We start from the raw sequence: 16,209 nt of genomic DNA, 5'->3' as shown, positions 1-16,209 counted from the left end.
CAGATAATTCACCACAAGCTCCAAAGAAAACCAACTCCAAAGAGTGGTGCCCAACCGAGCCTAGGCCCTGGAGCAGCCGGAAGCAAATCAGTGAACACAAAATACTGGCAGAATAAAAGAGCCAGTAGCCTCTTGGGAGGGAAGGTGGTGTTGAGGTCCCCGCTGGGGTGTTTCTGGGATGGAGTCCCAGGCCCCACTTCAGGTCTCAGCTGTCCCAAATACGTAGTCCCCGGAACCACATCGGAGGACTTCTACTGGATGACAATACTGGATCCGAGGAAACTCAAGGGGTCTGGGGAAGGATGCAGCCAGGATTCCTCCCTAGAGGGAAAACAGGGAGGGACAGGCTTTTGCCCAAGGGGTCCTAGGAGGGGCACCTTAGATAAGATGGAAACAAAACATGTAAAGGTGCTTCAGGCTTCAGGGGACTTCAGAATCTCCCTAGGGAGGGCCTACCTTTGGGGATCCCACTGTAGGGTCAGGATGGGTGTGGAAAGAGTTGTGGCTTTTGATTTGGTCTTGATGGAGGCCTGGATTTTGTCAGAGGGAAGAGTTTTCTAGAAGGAAGATAAGCTAGAACACAAGGCTGGGTGGGGTTGGAGGGAGGATTCCAGGAAATGGCAAAGAACAGGGGTCCAGGCCAAAGGAGCTCATTTAGGGTAGCTCAGAGGCAATCAGATACAGTGAGATCTTGATGCACCTGAAAAGAAATTCTTATCTGAGTATACTAAACACCACTGAGTTGACCGGCAGGGTGGCACATGCCTATAAGCCTATAATCCCAACTAGTTCAGGAGGCTGAAGTAGAAGGATCCCAAGTCAAGGCCAGCCTGGGGCAACTTAATAAGACCATGTTTCCCTCCCTCCACCAAAAAAAAAAAAAGTTTGGGGGATGTACCCAGGATGGTGGGGTGCCCTGGGTTCAACCCCCAGACTGAACGAAACAAAGCAGGAACCATTGAATCCTACAACTAAAATGGATGAAGTTTTTTTCATATTTTCTTTTGTTTTGAATATATTTCCATCACTGCATATATCACAATGTGATACATTTTGTATGAATTGTAGTAAAACACTGGATATAAACTTTACCATCTTACCAGGGACAGTGGCATGTGCCTGTAATCCCAGTTGCTGGGGAGGCTGGGGTAGAAGCATCATAAGTTTGAGGCCAGCCTGGGCAACTTAGGGAGACCTTGTCTCAAAATAAAAAATTTAAAAGGGGTCTGGGGTTGTGGCTTGGCAGTAGAGCACTTGCCTAGCATGTGTGAGGCACTGGGTTCGATCCTCAGCACCACATAAAAATGGATAAATAAAATAAAGGTATTGTGTTATCTACAACTATATATATATATATATATATATATATATATATATATATATATATATATATATATTTTTTTTTTTTTTTAATTTAAAGGGATAGGGCTGGGGATGTGGCTCAAGCAGTAGCCGCTCGCCTGGCATCCGTGCAGCCCGGGGTTCGATTCTCAGCACCACATACAAACAAAGGTATTGTCTGCGGAAAACTAAAAAATAAATAAATACATATTAAAATTCTCTCCCTCCCTCTCTCTCTCTCTCTCTCTCTCTCTCTCTCTCTCTCTCTCCCCCCTCTCTTTCTCTTAAAAAAAAAATTAAAGGGATAGAGATGTAGCTCAGTGATAGAGTTATTGCCTAGTATGTGAAAGGCCCTGGGTTCAATCTCTAGTATAGAAAAAGAAAAATAAAATAAAATAAAAAAACTTTTCCCAGCCTTTTTGTTTTGATACTAGGGATTGAATCCAGGGGCACTTAACCACTGAGCCACACCCCAGCCCTTTTTATATTTTTTATTTAGAGACAGGGTCTTGATAAATTGCTGAGGCTGGGGCTGGGGTTGTGGCTCAGCGGTAGAGCGTTCGCCTGGTAGGTACGAGGCCCTGGGTTCGCTCCTCAGCACCACATAAAAATAAACAAATAAAATAAAGATATTGTGTGAAAAAAAATGCTGAGGCTAACTCTGATTCACTATCCTCCTGCCTCAGTCTCCCAAGCTGCTGGGATTACAGATGTGTGGCACCATGCTAAGCTTTCTTCCCATCTTATGCTGTTTTGGTTTTGTTTTGTTTGTAGCAGGGATTGAACCTGGGGGTGGGGTGCCAACAACGGATTCATATCACTAGCCCTTTTTGTTTTTAATTTTGAGACAGGGTCTTCTAAGTTGTTTAGACCCTCACTAAATTGCTGAGGCTGGCCTCATACTCATGGTCCTCCTGCCTCAGCTTCCTACATCACTAGGATTACAGGTGGACACCACCATGACTGGCCCATCTTAATTAATGCTGTTCTTAAGTGTACAGTTTGGTACTTTTAGGGATATTCACACTGTTGTGTATGCAATCCTCAGACCTTTTTCATCTGGCAATACTGACATAATATACCCATTAAACAACTAAAAAATTGGTAAACTTTACGGTATGTCTATGACATCTCAAGAGAGATATTAAAAACAGAAGAAAAAAAATTTTAACACTGCACCTCCCAGTTGACATTGTGCTTATTTTGAGACCAAGTTCAAATGTCACTTCTGGAGCTGGGGGGTAGCTCAGCATCAGAGTGCTTCCAGCATGGGAGAGGGCCCAGGCTGACCCCCAGCACCAGACACACACACATATATACTCTCTCTCTCTCTCTCTCTCTCACACACACACACACACACACACACACACACACACACAATACCCCCCAAAACAAATATCGCTTCTAGAATCTTATGACTCTCTTCTGCCCTTCTCATACTCAATCCTCAAACAGAGCACCTACTTTGTACAAAGCCCCCACCCTCCATGGTTACCCTGGCCTTCAGACCATAGTACAGGGGTCTATAGAGGGAGGCTAAAGTTAGCTGGGAGGTGGAGGCCTGGTCCCTGGTGGCTGTATTCTAGAGGAGAGGCATACTGGGGATGGACCAGGGACACTTTACCACTGATCTACATCCCAGCCCTTTTAATTTAATGTTATTATTATTATGATTACTGAGACAGGGTTCTCACTAAGATGCCAAGGCTTGCCTCAAGCTTGTGATCCTCCTATCTCAGACTCCCCAGTTGCTAGAATTACAGGAGTGCACCTCTGCCCTCAGTCCTGGTCACTGCTTTTGATGATAGGCTGTGTGACCTTGGGCAAGACAATCTTGCCTGAACCTCCAGCTCCCGGCCTGGCAGTAGGAGGCTCTGTGGGTCCATTCCTCTCACTTGTTGTGCATATGGGAAAGTCTTTGCCTTCTGAGCCTGGAGGTGAGCAAGCAGAGATTTGGGACTCCCCTTTGCAGATGAAGACACCAAGGGCAAGGCCTGATGAAGATTTATGAGCAAGGGGAGCGCTGTCCAGGTCTCCAGGGATAAGGTCCTGGATCCCACCCAGGAAACTGTGGCCCTTAGTAAAGGCCCCTGCCTTCTGTTGCTCTAGAAGGTGGATATCTCTTGAGCACCCAGGTTTCCTCTGTAGCATGGAATGGTCACAAGGGCTCAAAGCAAGGTGGTACAGACTCTAAAAAGGCCCCAGAACCTCCCTGACCTCATTGTCCAGCTTCATTACCCTCTCCTGCTGCTCAGCATAGACCAGACAAAACTTCAGGGTGGAGATTTCACAGCAGTTCAGGGAAATAAAGAGGATGTGGGGACCCCAGGTTTCAGTAAGGGAGCCCAGGACTGCAGACTGGGAACTTCTGTCCAGAATATCAAACTTCTGGAATTCTAGCTGTGCCTTGGATACCAAGCCATACGGTTTTGTACCTCCCTCCCCAGCACATCTTGAGGACAGGATGGCTGGAGACATCCACCTGGGAGGTCAGGCTGCCTGGGGTGGGCGGCAGCTCCGGAGGAGCACCTGCTCTGATGCTTTGCCACTCCAGGGCTGGCCCTTTAAACCACAGACCATGATGTCACCGCAGACAGCAAGAGATGGGAGGGGGACTGCAGGCCTGAGGATGGACTGCATTTCCCAGCAGCCTCTGGCAAACCACACCCCTCCCAGCAGGCATTGGGGCACCTCGGACAATTAACTGGTCCAGTGCCGGTTACAGAGGGTTTTGGAAGTGCCAGGCCATTCGGGGGTGAGGGCGGGGGTCTTATGAGGATGGCCTGGGAGCACAGATGGCCCAGGTCAAATTCTCCGGCCTGCTATAGCGCGCTGGGCCTCCTTCCTGCCAGCGTACTGGCATCATTCTCAGTTTCCTGGTGCAAACTCCTGCGTCCTCCTCTTTCCCTTCGCAGAATCCAGGCATCCAGCCTCGGCTGGAGCCCGTCCCATTCCGTTCTCCGGGTTCCAGAGCCTCAGCCCCTGCCGCGGAGCCCGCGCTCAGGTGTTACCCCTTCGCTCTGGTCGCTCCCTTTAAGCGGGGCGGGGACTACATTTCCCAGCGGCCCCGGGTCCTTCCTGACGCAGCCCCCCCAGTCGCGGGGAGGTGCGGGCCGGGAGGGGGGAGGTGACTTGATGTCATCCTGAGCAGCTGGGCGGCGGGTGCCGGTGCGCCCAGAGCCGGGGCTCCCCCTGCGCTGCGCCGCGCGGCACCCGAGTCCCGGGACGTCAGCAGAGGTCTGCGCGCTGCCCGGGCCAGCCCCGAGCCCGCCGTGCGCCCGGCCCCGACGCGGGGCTGAGCCGGGGGCATGCTCCAGCCCCCCCGGAGCCCCGGAGAGAACCCAGGAGCGCCGCCGCCCAGCCCCAGCGCCCCGAGCGGCGGAACTGCTGCGAAGGAGCCCTGAATCGCCGCCCCGCTCCCCGCGGGCAGCCCCGGGAGGTCCGCGACCAAAGTCTGGGCTTCTGAGAAGTGAGTGTCCCTGCTCTATGAGGTTTTTGCAGGGCCAGGAAGGAGGAGCTGAGTTTTGGGGAGGGTGTTGGGATTTAGAAAGGGTTGGCATGGGGACGGGGTCCCCATTCATGGGTGAGTCCACGGTGGCCCGCACTAGTGGAGCAGGATCTCCCATTTCTCTAAGGGATTAGGGATGAGGAATGCCCCCCCCCCCCAATCTGAGTAAGGGGCTGGCTTGGGGAATAGGCCCTGTTTTGGAAGGGTTATTTTAGAGCCCTGGAGCCTTTCAGTCTGGGAGAAGGGAGGGACCTGTCCATGGTGGGAAGGGGATGCACCCCTATTTGGGGGTATGCCAGGGGTTGGAGGGAAAAGAAGACTGGGCACCCAGCGGCAGCAGCCCAGGCTGTCTCTTGCTGACCTTCTTGGCTTGACTTCCTTCTCACAAGAGCAGAGTGGGAACCCTGACTGGACTCTTCTGGACTCCCAGGAAGGACCTGAGGCCTGAGCCATCTCCTTTCCACCCTGCCTGCCCCCCAGGACTGGGCAGTTGCCTAAGGCCCTGGGGGGGGGCCCAAGACTGTGGTTGTGCCCCCCCCCCCAACAGAATGGGCCCAAGTTAGTCCACTTGGCCTCACCCAGCATCCTCTGGGCCCTGGGGCAATCCCAGGGGCTCTGAAAGCTTGAGCTGCTGCCTGCCTGCCATGGAGACGAAGCTGCCCCCTGCGAGCACCCCTACCAGCCCCTCATCTCCTGGGCTGTCGCCTGTGCCACCACCTGACAAGGTGGATGGCTTCTCCCGCCGTTCCCTGCGTAGGGCCCGGCCCCGTCGCTCCCACAGCTCCTCTCAGTTCCGCTATCAGAGCAACCAGCAAGAGCTCACTCCACTGCCTCTGCTCAAAGGTGAGCCAGCTGCTGACTGCCAGGGTACCTGAGCCCATGAGGGGACCAGCAAGGATGGGGGCAGTGGGAGGAGAAGTAGCCGTCAGAGGGAGTTTGGATGGTCCTGCTGGGTTTGGGATTCCGCCACTGGAACTGACCCCCAGCCCTTCAGCCCTCTGCTGACGCATGGCCTGACTGGCCTGTCATCCCTGGAGGTGGGGCATCCGGAGGTGGTGCCACTCTGGGGGGCAGGCCAGGGCCAAGGGTGGGGCACACAGCCTGGGTTCCAGGAGGCCACTATCAGCCCAGCCAGCTGTCTGTGTCCTGGGGCAGGTGCTTGGAGTGGTTCCTGGTGATCATCATGTAGTCCCCACGTTCATCCTGGAGCCCCTCCCCACTTCTGGCTCATTGAACAGGGTACCACCTAGGAGAGGGAGGCAGAGGCTATTTTTGGAAAGCCCATACAACCAGGCTTTGTGGTCTTGCTTAACATTATGGAGTCTCTGAACCTGGATTAAGAGAAAATGAGGAAGACCCCTGACCCCCAGGAGTGGAGGATAGGACAGGAGATGCTTATTCTCTGCAGGGAGTAGGAGATAGCATTAGAGCATGGGGTCTGGGGGCAGCAGAAGCTGGCCCTAGGGATTAGGAGCCCTGGCAGCTGGGGCCCAGGCTCAGCCCCCTCTGTCTGTCCCTCCTTAGATGTGCCAGCCTCTGAACTGCATGAGCTGCTGAGCCGGAAGCTGGCCCAGTGTGGGGTGATGTTTGACTTCTTGGACTGTGTGGCTGACCTAAAGGGGAAGGAGGTGAAGCGGGCAGCACTCAATGAGCTGGTGGAATGTGTGGGGAGCACCCGGGGCGTCCTCATCGAGCCTGTCTACCCAGACATCATCCGCATGGTGAGCACCGGGCCCAGCCTCTGAGGGACTGCTGGGGGGATACATGAACCCCTACTGAGCCACCTGTAAGACCCTGTGCTAAGAGTAAACCCTACACCCTACAGCTTGGCCTCAGAGCCCATGTCCTCTGTCTCCCCTGAACCCCACTGCTGCCCAGAACCTACTCGGGGCCTCCTTGCACATCCTACCTCCATACCTTTGCTTATGCGAGCGAGGCCTGGAGCGACTGTCCCCCGTGTCACTTAACTTCTGGGGCCCAGCTCTGGTGGTGTCCCTCCTATGAAGTCTCTTTTAATGACCAAGCCCGAAATTTCCTTTTTCTTGCCCAGAATGCCTGTGGGCTTACTGCTGGCAACCATGTCTCCCTCACTGTTGCCCCTGCCCAAGGAGTGAATTGGGCACCTTGCTGGGGCAGGTGCCAATTCTGACCCATTAGGACGTTGGATGAGGGATCTCCCCAGCTTCTGCCTTCAAGGAATCATCCCTGACTCTGCTCCCCAGATCTCAGTGAATATCTTCCGGACCTTGCCACCCAGTGAGAATCCTGAATTTGACCCTGAAGAGGATGAGCCTAACCTTGAGCCTTCCTGGCCACATCTGCAGGTGTGAAGGGTGGGGCAGGCAGGGGTCCACACCTCAGAAGAGCTTCAGTCAGGGAGGGTCTGCTTAGCCCCTAAACTGTTGGATGAAGGTCACAGGGTGGGCTGAGTGGGTGAGGCTGTGGTTGGATTGATCTTTCTGTTTGTCCCTTCCCTTAGCTGGTATATGAGTTTTTCCTGCGTTTCTTGGAGAGTCCAGACTTTCAGCCCTCTGTGGCCAAGAGATATGTGGATCAAAAGTTTGTCCTGATGGTAATGTGGGGAGCCCTGGCTGGGTGGTATCATGGGGCAGGGGCAGGCTCTCTGAGGGCCATGCAACAGGATGGAAACTGCCTGGTGTTGATCTCTCACCTGACCCCACACCCTGTGTTCCACAGCTCCTGGAGCTCTTTGATAGTGAGGACCCCCGGGAGCGTGAGTACCTCAAGACCATCTTGCACCGCGTCTACGGCAAGTTCCTGGGTCTCCGGGCCTACATCCGCAAACAGTGCAACCATATCTTTCTCCGGTGAGTAGCTGCTGCCTGCCTGAGAAAAGCCCTGGGAAGGAGGGAGACAGACCAGTTGGGGAGAAGACTGAGGCCCTCCTAGGCTATGGGGTCTGTGTGGGATTCTGGTTTATCAGGTTCTTTCCCTATGGCCTAATAGTGATTATAAAAGGCTGAGACGTCAGCAGAGGGTGAATGTTTATTTGCATTTCATAGATGGGAAAAAAGAGGCCAAGAGAGTAGTTTTCTGAGACCAGGGGCGCCTAAGAGCTAGATCTTTTGATCCTTACCATATTGATCCTTAGGACCTGGAGAGATTCTTTCTGCAAATATGTATTGAACACCAACATCCAGTGGGTGTTGGAGACCCACGTGACCGTGTAGTTGAGCTCATGGCTCTAGTGTTAGATGGTCTGCGTTTGAATTTGGTTCCAGTATTTGGGGGAACTTGGGCAAATCACTTAAGCTCTCCTAATTTCCTTAACTTTGAAATGGGGATACTGCTTAAACTCACTTGGGGCCCAAGGAGAGATGAAGGAATGTCTTCAAACACTCAGAATAGTTCCTGGCCCAAGGCAGGGACTCTGAAGCATTAGCTCTTATTGTTATTAGCAACAAAGGAGGTAAGACACGATCCAGGTCCTGCAGGAGCTTGGAGTCCATTAGACTTCCCACTTATTGACTCTGGGGCAAGTGTCATTTAGTCGCTGAATCTCAATGTCTTTATCTGTGTAATGGCTCTCATACGCCCTACCTCTCAGGAGAATTTTGTGAATTACTGGGTCCAGAGGAGATGCTCTATGTGTTTGTCATTTCTTTGGTTGACCCGTATGAAGAGTGAAGGTCGTAGGCTGGGTGCCTGCTGGATGTGTGGGGATCAGGTACAGAGTGCCAGGGCCAGGGGGGAGGCAAACAGGAGCACCTTGTAGCAGAGAGACGAGGTTGGCAGAGGTGGCTGGGCTGAGGTACGTGTGGATCTCAGGGGGCCCGATCTGGGGCCCTGGGAAGGGAGAATGGCCTCTGAGTCGGAGAGTTGGACAGGTGTGCAGTGTGGGTGGGTGGGTAGGTAGGATGGGTGATGGGCTCACCCCTGCTCCGAGCCCTTCCACATTCTTCTCCTCCCACAGATTCATCTATGAACTGGAGCACTTCAATGGTGTGGCCGAGCTGCTGGAGATCTTAGGAAGGTGATTGTCCTGGGACCTCAGCTAGAGCTCAGGGTTCTGGAAGGAGGGACTAGGGACCTGGTCACCTGAACCCTGCTCCTCTCTTCTGGCCCCTCCTTAGCATCATCAATGGCTTTGCGCTGCCCCTGAAGACTGAGCACAAGCAGTTCCTTGTTCGCGTCCTGATCCCCCTACACTCCGTCAAGTCACTGTCTGTCTTTCACGCCCAGGTGAGGCCCAGGCTTGGCCCTGCCTCAACAGAACTTCTGACAGAGTCAGGGCTGCCCACAGGACCAGGAAGTGGCCTGACACCGGTGGGATCCTATCTCACCTTGGTTGTCTTCACTAATTCTTTCCACTTCAGGGAGTTGCCACTGGCCCTTTAAGGCCGACCTCAGACATCAGCTCTGAAGCCCCCCCAGGCCTTCCCTCTACCTGCTCTCAGCTCAGCGAAACTCTCCTCCCTCTATAAGCCCAAAGATTGCGATGCGCAGCTCTATTATGGAATCTTTTGCAAAATTTATAAGGGTTGGTTTGCCGAGCGTTTCCCCTGTGAGGTCATCGTGCATTCCCAGCTCCCTGGAGGGTACCGCCCGGGCAGGCTGGCAGTGCTGGGCCAGCAGAGTGAGAGGCAGTGGGTGGGTGAGCCCCTGATGGGCGCCGGGCGGTGGTACCCGGCCCCAGATGACCTCTGGCTTCCTCCCTCTCCCCCCACGCCCGCAGCTGGCATACTGTGTGGTGCAGTTCCTGGAGAAGGACGCCACCTTGACAGAGCACGTGAGTTCCTCTGGGGGAAGGTGGGCCCCTCACTCTGCAGGTCTGACTTTCTTCTGCCTCAACCCCCACAGGTGATCCGGGGGCTGCTCAAATACTGGCCCAAAACCTGCACCCAGAAAGAGGTATGAAGGAGGGCTTTGATGCCCACCAAAGGGAGGTTGGGGGCCATCTCGCAGAGGCAGGTAGGTGTGTGCGTGTCTGGGGAGATGTGAGCTATTGCCACTCTGTCCCCTCAGGTGATGTTTCTGGGGGAGATGGAAGAGATTCTTGATGTCATCGAGCCCTCCCAGTTCGTGAAGATCCAGGAGCCCCTCTTCAAGCAGGTGGCTCGCTGTGTATCCAGCCCCCATTTCCAGGTATGGGGCAGGGACAGGTGGGGTGGAGGCAGTGCTGTAGTCTGGAAAGGTTGGCCCATTTACCTGACATAGTTCCCTCTCCCCTCAGTTTCTCCTCCAGTCTTGGGTCTAATAATAGGGAGATGCTGGGTTTAGGGTCAGAAGATGTAGGGTCAAACCTCAGATCTCCTTCTCCTGGCTGCAGAGCCTTTGGGCATATCACCTCCCACTGTGAACCTGATTTAGGTTTCCTCATCTGTAAAATGGGCCAACAACAGTTTCTTCACTGGGTAGCAATGAGGATCAGAGAGATCATGACTGTAACATGATAAACTGAGCCAGAACAGGATGGAGTATTATCACTGATCTTAGCGGCCTTAGTATTTTTGTTGGTTGTGTTTGTTTCTGATTCGAGATTGAAACCAAGAGTACTGTACCACTGAGCTACATCCTCCTCCTTTTTGAATTTTTGTTTTGAGACAGGATCTTACTAAGTTGCTAAGGCTAGTCTTGAACTTGCAATCCTCCTATATCAGCCGCCCAAGTCACTGGGATTACAGGCTTCATCCCCTTATATTTCATTAGTCCCACTTAAGAACCCAGCCAGGTTTCCCTCATTATCCCACCTATTGTAACTCTTGCTCTTCTGCATGTATATAGAATCTCTTCCAGTCTTTTTAATTTTTCCCCATGGTGCTAGGATGAAACCCAGGGCCTAGCACAAGCTAGTCAGGTGCTCTGGCCACTGACGTACGTCTCCAGTCTTCTCTCATTTTTATGAACCCTAACCCTATGGACGTCACTTCTTCCTACAGTGATTCCAGTAGCTTACCTTCATTAAACAGTCTGGTATTTCATTTCGTTCTTACAGTAGTCCAGTGAAGATAGGTATCATGAGCTCCATTTTATAGATCAGACAACCGAGGTGGATACTGGATTCCTCCCAGGGTCCCATGAGTGGCCTGGAGTCTGTCAGTGAGGATTTGCCTGGGAGTTGATCCCAAACGTGGTGCTGTGTGTTTTTCTCTCTTCACCACATTGTTTCCCCCAGTGGATCAAATGAGCCCTTGGAGTTGGGGATTGTGGAGGTCAAGGGGCCTAGGCTTTAGGGAGGGATGGATGGATGCCCGTCCTTGCCACGCAGAAGCCACTACCAGGCATTTTCTGTACCACTTTTTCTGCCTCAGGTTGCAGAGCGGGCTCTGTATTTCTGGAACAATGAGTATATCCTGAGCCTCATTGAGGACAACTGCCACACTGTGCTGCCTGCTGTGTTTGGGACCCTCTACCAAGTCTCCAAGGAGCACTGGAATCAGTGAGTGCCCAGGCTTTGACTTCACCCTTAAACACTGGAAACACAGCCAACCCTGCCTCTGGGGCTGCTCCTAGCTGGAGAAGATCAGAGACAGTGGCGGAGGATGGCCGAGGGGGTGGTGGTGCATGGGCAGAGAAGCAAGGTGCTGGGTGGGGAACAGGATAGGCAGAACGCCAGGCAGGGAAGTGAGTCAAATTGGTGTTGTAATCATCTCAATCCCCATCCTTGACCACACCAAGAACCATCGTGTCTCTGATCTACAATGTGCTCAAGACCTTCATGGAGATGAACGGGAAGCTATTTGATGAGCTCACGGCCTCCTACAAGCTGGAGAAGCAGCAGTGAGTGCTGGGCATTGGGCATGGGGGAGGAGGAGAAAAGCAGGAAGGAATCTGACCCTCGGGTTGGACCCTGAGGTCTGCAGAAGACCCCCAACCCAGTGTGGTCCGAAGTTCCAAGTCCCTCCCTCGTCCCTGCACTGCTGCCCACTGCGCCGTCCAGCTGTTCTTCCTGCTCTGACGCCCTGCAACTCCTAGACCACAGGCTGGGCGTGTTCTCTCCTCAGCTCTTTCCTAAGCAGGGGGTTCCTCTAGAGTTAAAGGACAGAATATGATTCTGTGCCCCCCCACCCCGTTTTGCAGGGCAGGGTGGAGGATGGAGTGTGGGGGCCTCAGTAGGGGGAGCTGCCTTATCCTCTCTCCCCAGGGAGCAGCAGAAGGCCCGGGAGCGGCAGGAGCTATGGCAAGGCTTGGAGGAGCTACGGCTACGCCGGCTACAGGGGACCCAGGGGGCCAGGGAGGCCCCTCTCCAACGGCTTACACCCCAGGTGGCTGCCAGTGGGGGTCAGAGCTAGAGAGCTCCCAAAAGGGGAGAAGCTAAACCCAGACCAGAGCTGTCAGTCCCTCCATCCCTTTTCCTGCCCAGGGGCCCAGAGAGGCACACACCTACCCCTGGCCTTGCCAGAGTGGGCTCTGAGGACTCCCTGCCCAGCCCTGTGTGGGCAGTTTTCACTGGGGGACAAGAGGACAAGATGGTGGTCTTGGCAGCAGAACTCTCAGGCCCTCTTGGCAAGACTTGACCAAGGCAAGCTTGGCTGGGAAGCTGCCATCAGGGACATTCCCCTGCTCAGCAATGCAGGGCTTCAGGCTGCAGGGGATACAGCTCTGCCCCCAGTCTAGGACAAGGGCACTGGGCGCCTCGCCTGCCCTTGCCCTGGGCCGGCATGAGGTCCTTCCTCGTCTCCACCATGGGGTCCATGATCTATTTATTCTGCCCTGCGCACCCTCAACACAGGCACTGTCCTGGCCCTGGGGCATCCTCCTTCCCTCCTGTCCCTTGCCCTGTACTTCTTTGTCCCCTTTTTATTTATTGGGCAGGGGGAGGGGCGAGGGCACAGGCAAAGAGATTCACAGTGTCCTGGGGTAAGGGGGTCACAGTAACCATGGTCTATCCTCCTTCCCCTGGCTGGGGGTAGACGTAATAAAGAGAGAAACTGAACAGCTGCTTGCTTTATTTAGGGGTGGGGCATGACGAGGACTGGTTAAGGGGGACAGGCAGGGACGAGGCAGAGGCAAAAACACCCCTCTTCTCGGGAGGTAACATCACAAACTCAGGAGGGTTAGAGCTGGAGCAGCTCCTCATTTAAAAAGATTCGATAGCAAGTCACTAGCAGGATGGGAACTTCTTCCAGTGACTAGAAGCGAGAGAGGCGACACATGTCACATTGGCAGGCCCTGGCCGTGAAGATCTCGAGCTCCTGCCTCCGGTCCCCCACACACTGCAGCTGCACCTTTACCTGTGGTAGAGGGGAGCCAGCCACGTTCTGGACCCTCCGGGCCACCTTCGACCCCACCTCCTCTGTCTCCACCTCCCCAGCACCCCTCACCTTCTTCAGGCTGCTGATGGTGCAGCACTGGGAGACGGAGGTGATGTTGTGTCGATAGCCACTGGCCGCCAGCACAGAGTACCGGGAAGGGAAGGCACTGGATTCACAGTGGCCCACGCAGGCCTGTGCCACATGGGAGCCCTGGCAGGTGCCTTGGCGGTCACTGCGCACTGTCACGTTGAAGGCTGAGAGGAAATGGAGCAGTGGACTGTGCCTCTGGGAAGGCGAGCCCCAGCACTCTATCTGTGCCTCCCCGGGCGTCCCTCTAGGGTGCTGCCTGCCCACGTCCAGTCTGTCAGCTCTGCTCCCACCCAGAACTTCCACTCCTAGCTCTCTGGTCCCGGAGTTACTCACGGTGCAAGTGGCAACCTGGGATGGCTGCCTCCTGATCCCAGCCTTCAGTGACTGCCAGGACCAGCAGGCAGATGAGCAGGGCTTGGGGGGACGCCATGGGCACCTGAAGCACAGTGGGTGGAAGTCTCTAAGGGGGTGTGCAGGTGGGAGAGAGTTCTTTAAATAACTCCTGCCTGCAGGTAAGTGAGCCAGAGCTGGCTGGTCTGACAGGTGAGACATGCCTGAGGGGGCTGTCTTTTCTCTCTGCCTCCCTGCGTGGGTCACTCTGGATGGGACTTGTGTGTCCATCCTCCAGCCTTCTGCAGTGATTCTGCGCTGGAATCATCCTCACCATCTGGACTGCAAACATCTTCCTCCCTCCACCTGCCCCATCTTGGCCTGCAGGGCCCTTGCCTGCATCTCCCGCCCTCTGGAGCTCCTCCTGCCTCGGCAAGCTCACCAGCGCAGGCCAGGAACTGCTGCTTGCAGGCTCCGGGCGCCTCCTGCTGCTCTGGAGTCTGGTGCCAATTCTCTAGGCTTTTATTTGCCTGTTTCAGAGCCACGCCCTCTTGGAGATCAGCTTTCAGGCGCCTCCTGGCCTGAGCCCTTGGAGCAGTCCACCTGGGAAATCCTTGCTCTGAGGTCCAGGGCTGGGGGAAGTAAGGTATGGAGAAGAGCCCAGGAGCTGGGGGAGGGTGCAGCATGTGCACCCAGGGAGAGGGCTCAAGACTCAGTTGAGCTGTGGTCACTTGTGTCCTCTCTGCTGTGTGAATTTGGTCAGGACACTACCCCAGCCTAAAAAACTCCTAAAACAAGCCTTGCCCATTTCTTTTACTGACTACAAAGGAAAGAGATTGCAGGAGATTCTTATGGACAAGTGAAACGCCAGTGGGGGGCTCTGGAGCTGGGCTTGGTGGCAGGCAGAGCCATGGGGGCTGGGTCTACTGAGTCCCCTTCAGAGCCTCCCTTCCAGTGTCAGCGGATGTCTTCCACCCTGTGAGCCAGCTACAGAGCAGAGCTTGGGGTAGAGGGCTCTCTAGAATAACAGCAATGGGACTCCCCAAAGAGCCTGAGGCAGTTAATCCCAGGAAATCTGATTATTTGAGTCCAGCTCTGGTTTTACAGACAAGGTTTCTAAGGCTCAGAAAAGGGAAGTTACTTACTAAAAGTCACACAGCTAATGTTAATGTCCAGGCTGATTTAGAATCCAAGTTTTCTGCTGTACTATCCAATAGTGCTAAAATAAACTTAGGGCAAGAATGTGGCAAGTTGGGGAGAAAATACCCTAGTTAGCAGGAGCCAGAGATTGGGGCAGGATAGAGACCAAAAGGAAGGCTGTGGTGGTTCTGGGAAGCCTCAGTCAGGGCTATTGCCTCAGTGACCTACTCAGAAAGAGCAGGCAGGTCACACAGACTGCCAAAGCTAGATGGCCCCTAAGAACTCATCAAATCCCATCCTCTCATTTTCCAAGTGAGAATGTCCCCAAGGCCACACTGTCTGCTAGTCCAGGTCATGATGGGCATTCAGATCTCTAGATTTTGGAGCTGTACCCTTTGTAGCTCTGTCAAGGAGGCCATGTTTGGGACAGTAAGGCAAGGGCTGCAAATACAATCTGAAAGGAGCTGGTGTTATCAGTGTTGCTGACCCTCAGGTCCCCACTCTATCCAGTGCCACCTCCCTCCCACAGCAACCTACCTCTTCTTTTCTCCCCACCAATGTTAGGGGTAGCCAAGCAAGGGGACATGGAGGGACCTCAACAGTCCTACTCCTATGCTCCTACTTTCCCACACAGTGTAGCAACTCTCAGGCATGTGACAGATAATTAGCTGTTTAATGACTCCAGGTGAAAGGGCTCATTACCTCACAAGGTAGCCCATTCCCATACTGGACCCCCCCCCTTTTCTTTCTTTTTTTGTGGTACTGGGGATTGAACTCAGGGGCACTCAACCATGGAGCCACATCCCCAGCCCTGTCATACTGGACATCTCTAAGAGTTTAAAAAAGTGACTCTTTTGTTCTGAGCTAAAATGAGTTTCCTTAGATTTCCATCAGTTGTTTGGGTTCTCTGAGATCACCCAAGTCTAAACTGTCCCAGACTGGCCAGTTGGTTGAAGACAGTGTATGTGTAGCCTTGCCTTTACCAGGGGCCTACCTGGACTGGCTTCCAATTAATCTGATAAACTAATTTGTGCTAACAACAAGGCACCACAGGGATAGACAGGTGGGAAGCGTTTTATCTGTGGAGAGGCTATTCCTTGGGGCCCAACTTAGTTGGGAAAGAGATCCTTTCTTTGGGGGCAGCAGGGTTCCAGACAGTGAGTTTTGCACAACCTCATTCCCTACCCCTGGCAGTGGAGCTTAAGGTTTGGAATCAGGTAAGACTCCTCCATCCAACGTCATCCTGTAGCCAGCAGCAGGGGTCCAGGGCAAGTTTCATGCATTGCTTCTCTGTATCTTGAGAAAAGTTTGTTCTCTTAATCAGCTTCACCAAATGCAATCAATAGCTCTTCATGAATAATTTATTGGCATTAGGATCCTAAGTGCTGGAGGCAAAGGACCTACACTGGCCCTCAGGGCACTGAACTTCTTACATCACAGTATTTTAGAAAGCCCCATTTTTTTCCTTGATGTCTTAACTAAGGAAAAAAAAATTATAAGGGATGAAGGACAAGAAAAACCCACAAGAAGGCTCAGATAGGGGCCATCATCCCCACAACTGAGGTGTTGCTAAGATGCAGTCAG

General features: G+C 53.6%; 2 protein-coding genes across 3 annotated transcripts; one reads left to right on the top strand and one right to left on the bottom strand.

Annotated features, from left to right (window-relative positions):
• Nucleotides 1-4,458: 4,458 nt before the first annotated feature.
• On the top strand, nucleotides 4,459-12,746 carry Ppp2r5b (protein phosphatase 2 regulatory subunit B'beta). Of its 2 annotated transcripts, none has more exons than XM_026396518.2 (14): nucleotides 4,459-4,810; nucleotides 5,244-5,692; nucleotides 6,374-6,570; nucleotides 7,072-7,173; nucleotides 7,329-7,421; nucleotides 7,547-7,677; nucleotides 8,784-8,843; nucleotides 8,944-9,052; nucleotides 9,546-9,599; nucleotides 9,671-9,721; nucleotides 9,836-9,955; nucleotides 11,122-11,249; nucleotides 11,489-11,590; nucleotides 11,955-12,746. In XM_026396518.2, exons 2-14 carry the CDS (start codon nucleotides 5,494-5,496, stop codon nucleotides 12,100-12,102), a joined length of 1,494 nt encoding a protein of 497 aa, XP_026252303.2. In that variant the 5' UTR covers nucleotides 4,459-4,810; nucleotides 5,244-5,493; the 3' UTR covers nucleotides 12,103-12,746. The 2 variants fall into 2 exon arrangements, with proteins under 2 accessions (XP_026252303.2, XP_026252302.2); XM_026396517.2 differs by having other exon boundaries at nucleotides 5,239-5,692.
• Nucleotides 12,747-12,942: 196 nt separating this feature from the next.
• On the bottom strand, nucleotides 12,943-15,344 carry Gpha2 (glycoprotein hormone subunit alpha 2). Its single transcript, XM_026396593.1, has 5 exons — nucleotides 15,328-15,344; nucleotides 13,928-13,985; nucleotides 13,489-13,591; nucleotides 13,135-13,319; nucleotides 12,943-13,044 (listed from the first exon to the last, which is right to left on the bottom strand). The coding sequence occupies exons 1-5, from the start codon at nucleotides 15,342-15,344 to the stop codon at nucleotides 12,943-12,945; spliced, it is 465 nt and encodes a 154-aa protein (XP_026252378.1).
• Nucleotides 15,345-16,209: the final 865 nt, after the last annotated feature.

Source organism: Urocitellus parryii, chromosome 4 (genome assembly GCF_045843805.1).
Source record: "Urocitellus parryii isolate mUroPar1 chromosome 4, mUroPar1.hap1, whole genome shotgun sequence".
Taxonomy (NCBI): domain Eukaryota; kingdom Metazoa; phylum Chordata; class Mammalia; order Rodentia; family Sciuridae; genus Urocitellus; species Urocitellus parryii.
The sequence above is the reverse complement of the archived record's forward strand: the minus strand, read 5'-3'. Positions and strand labels throughout refer to the sequence as shown.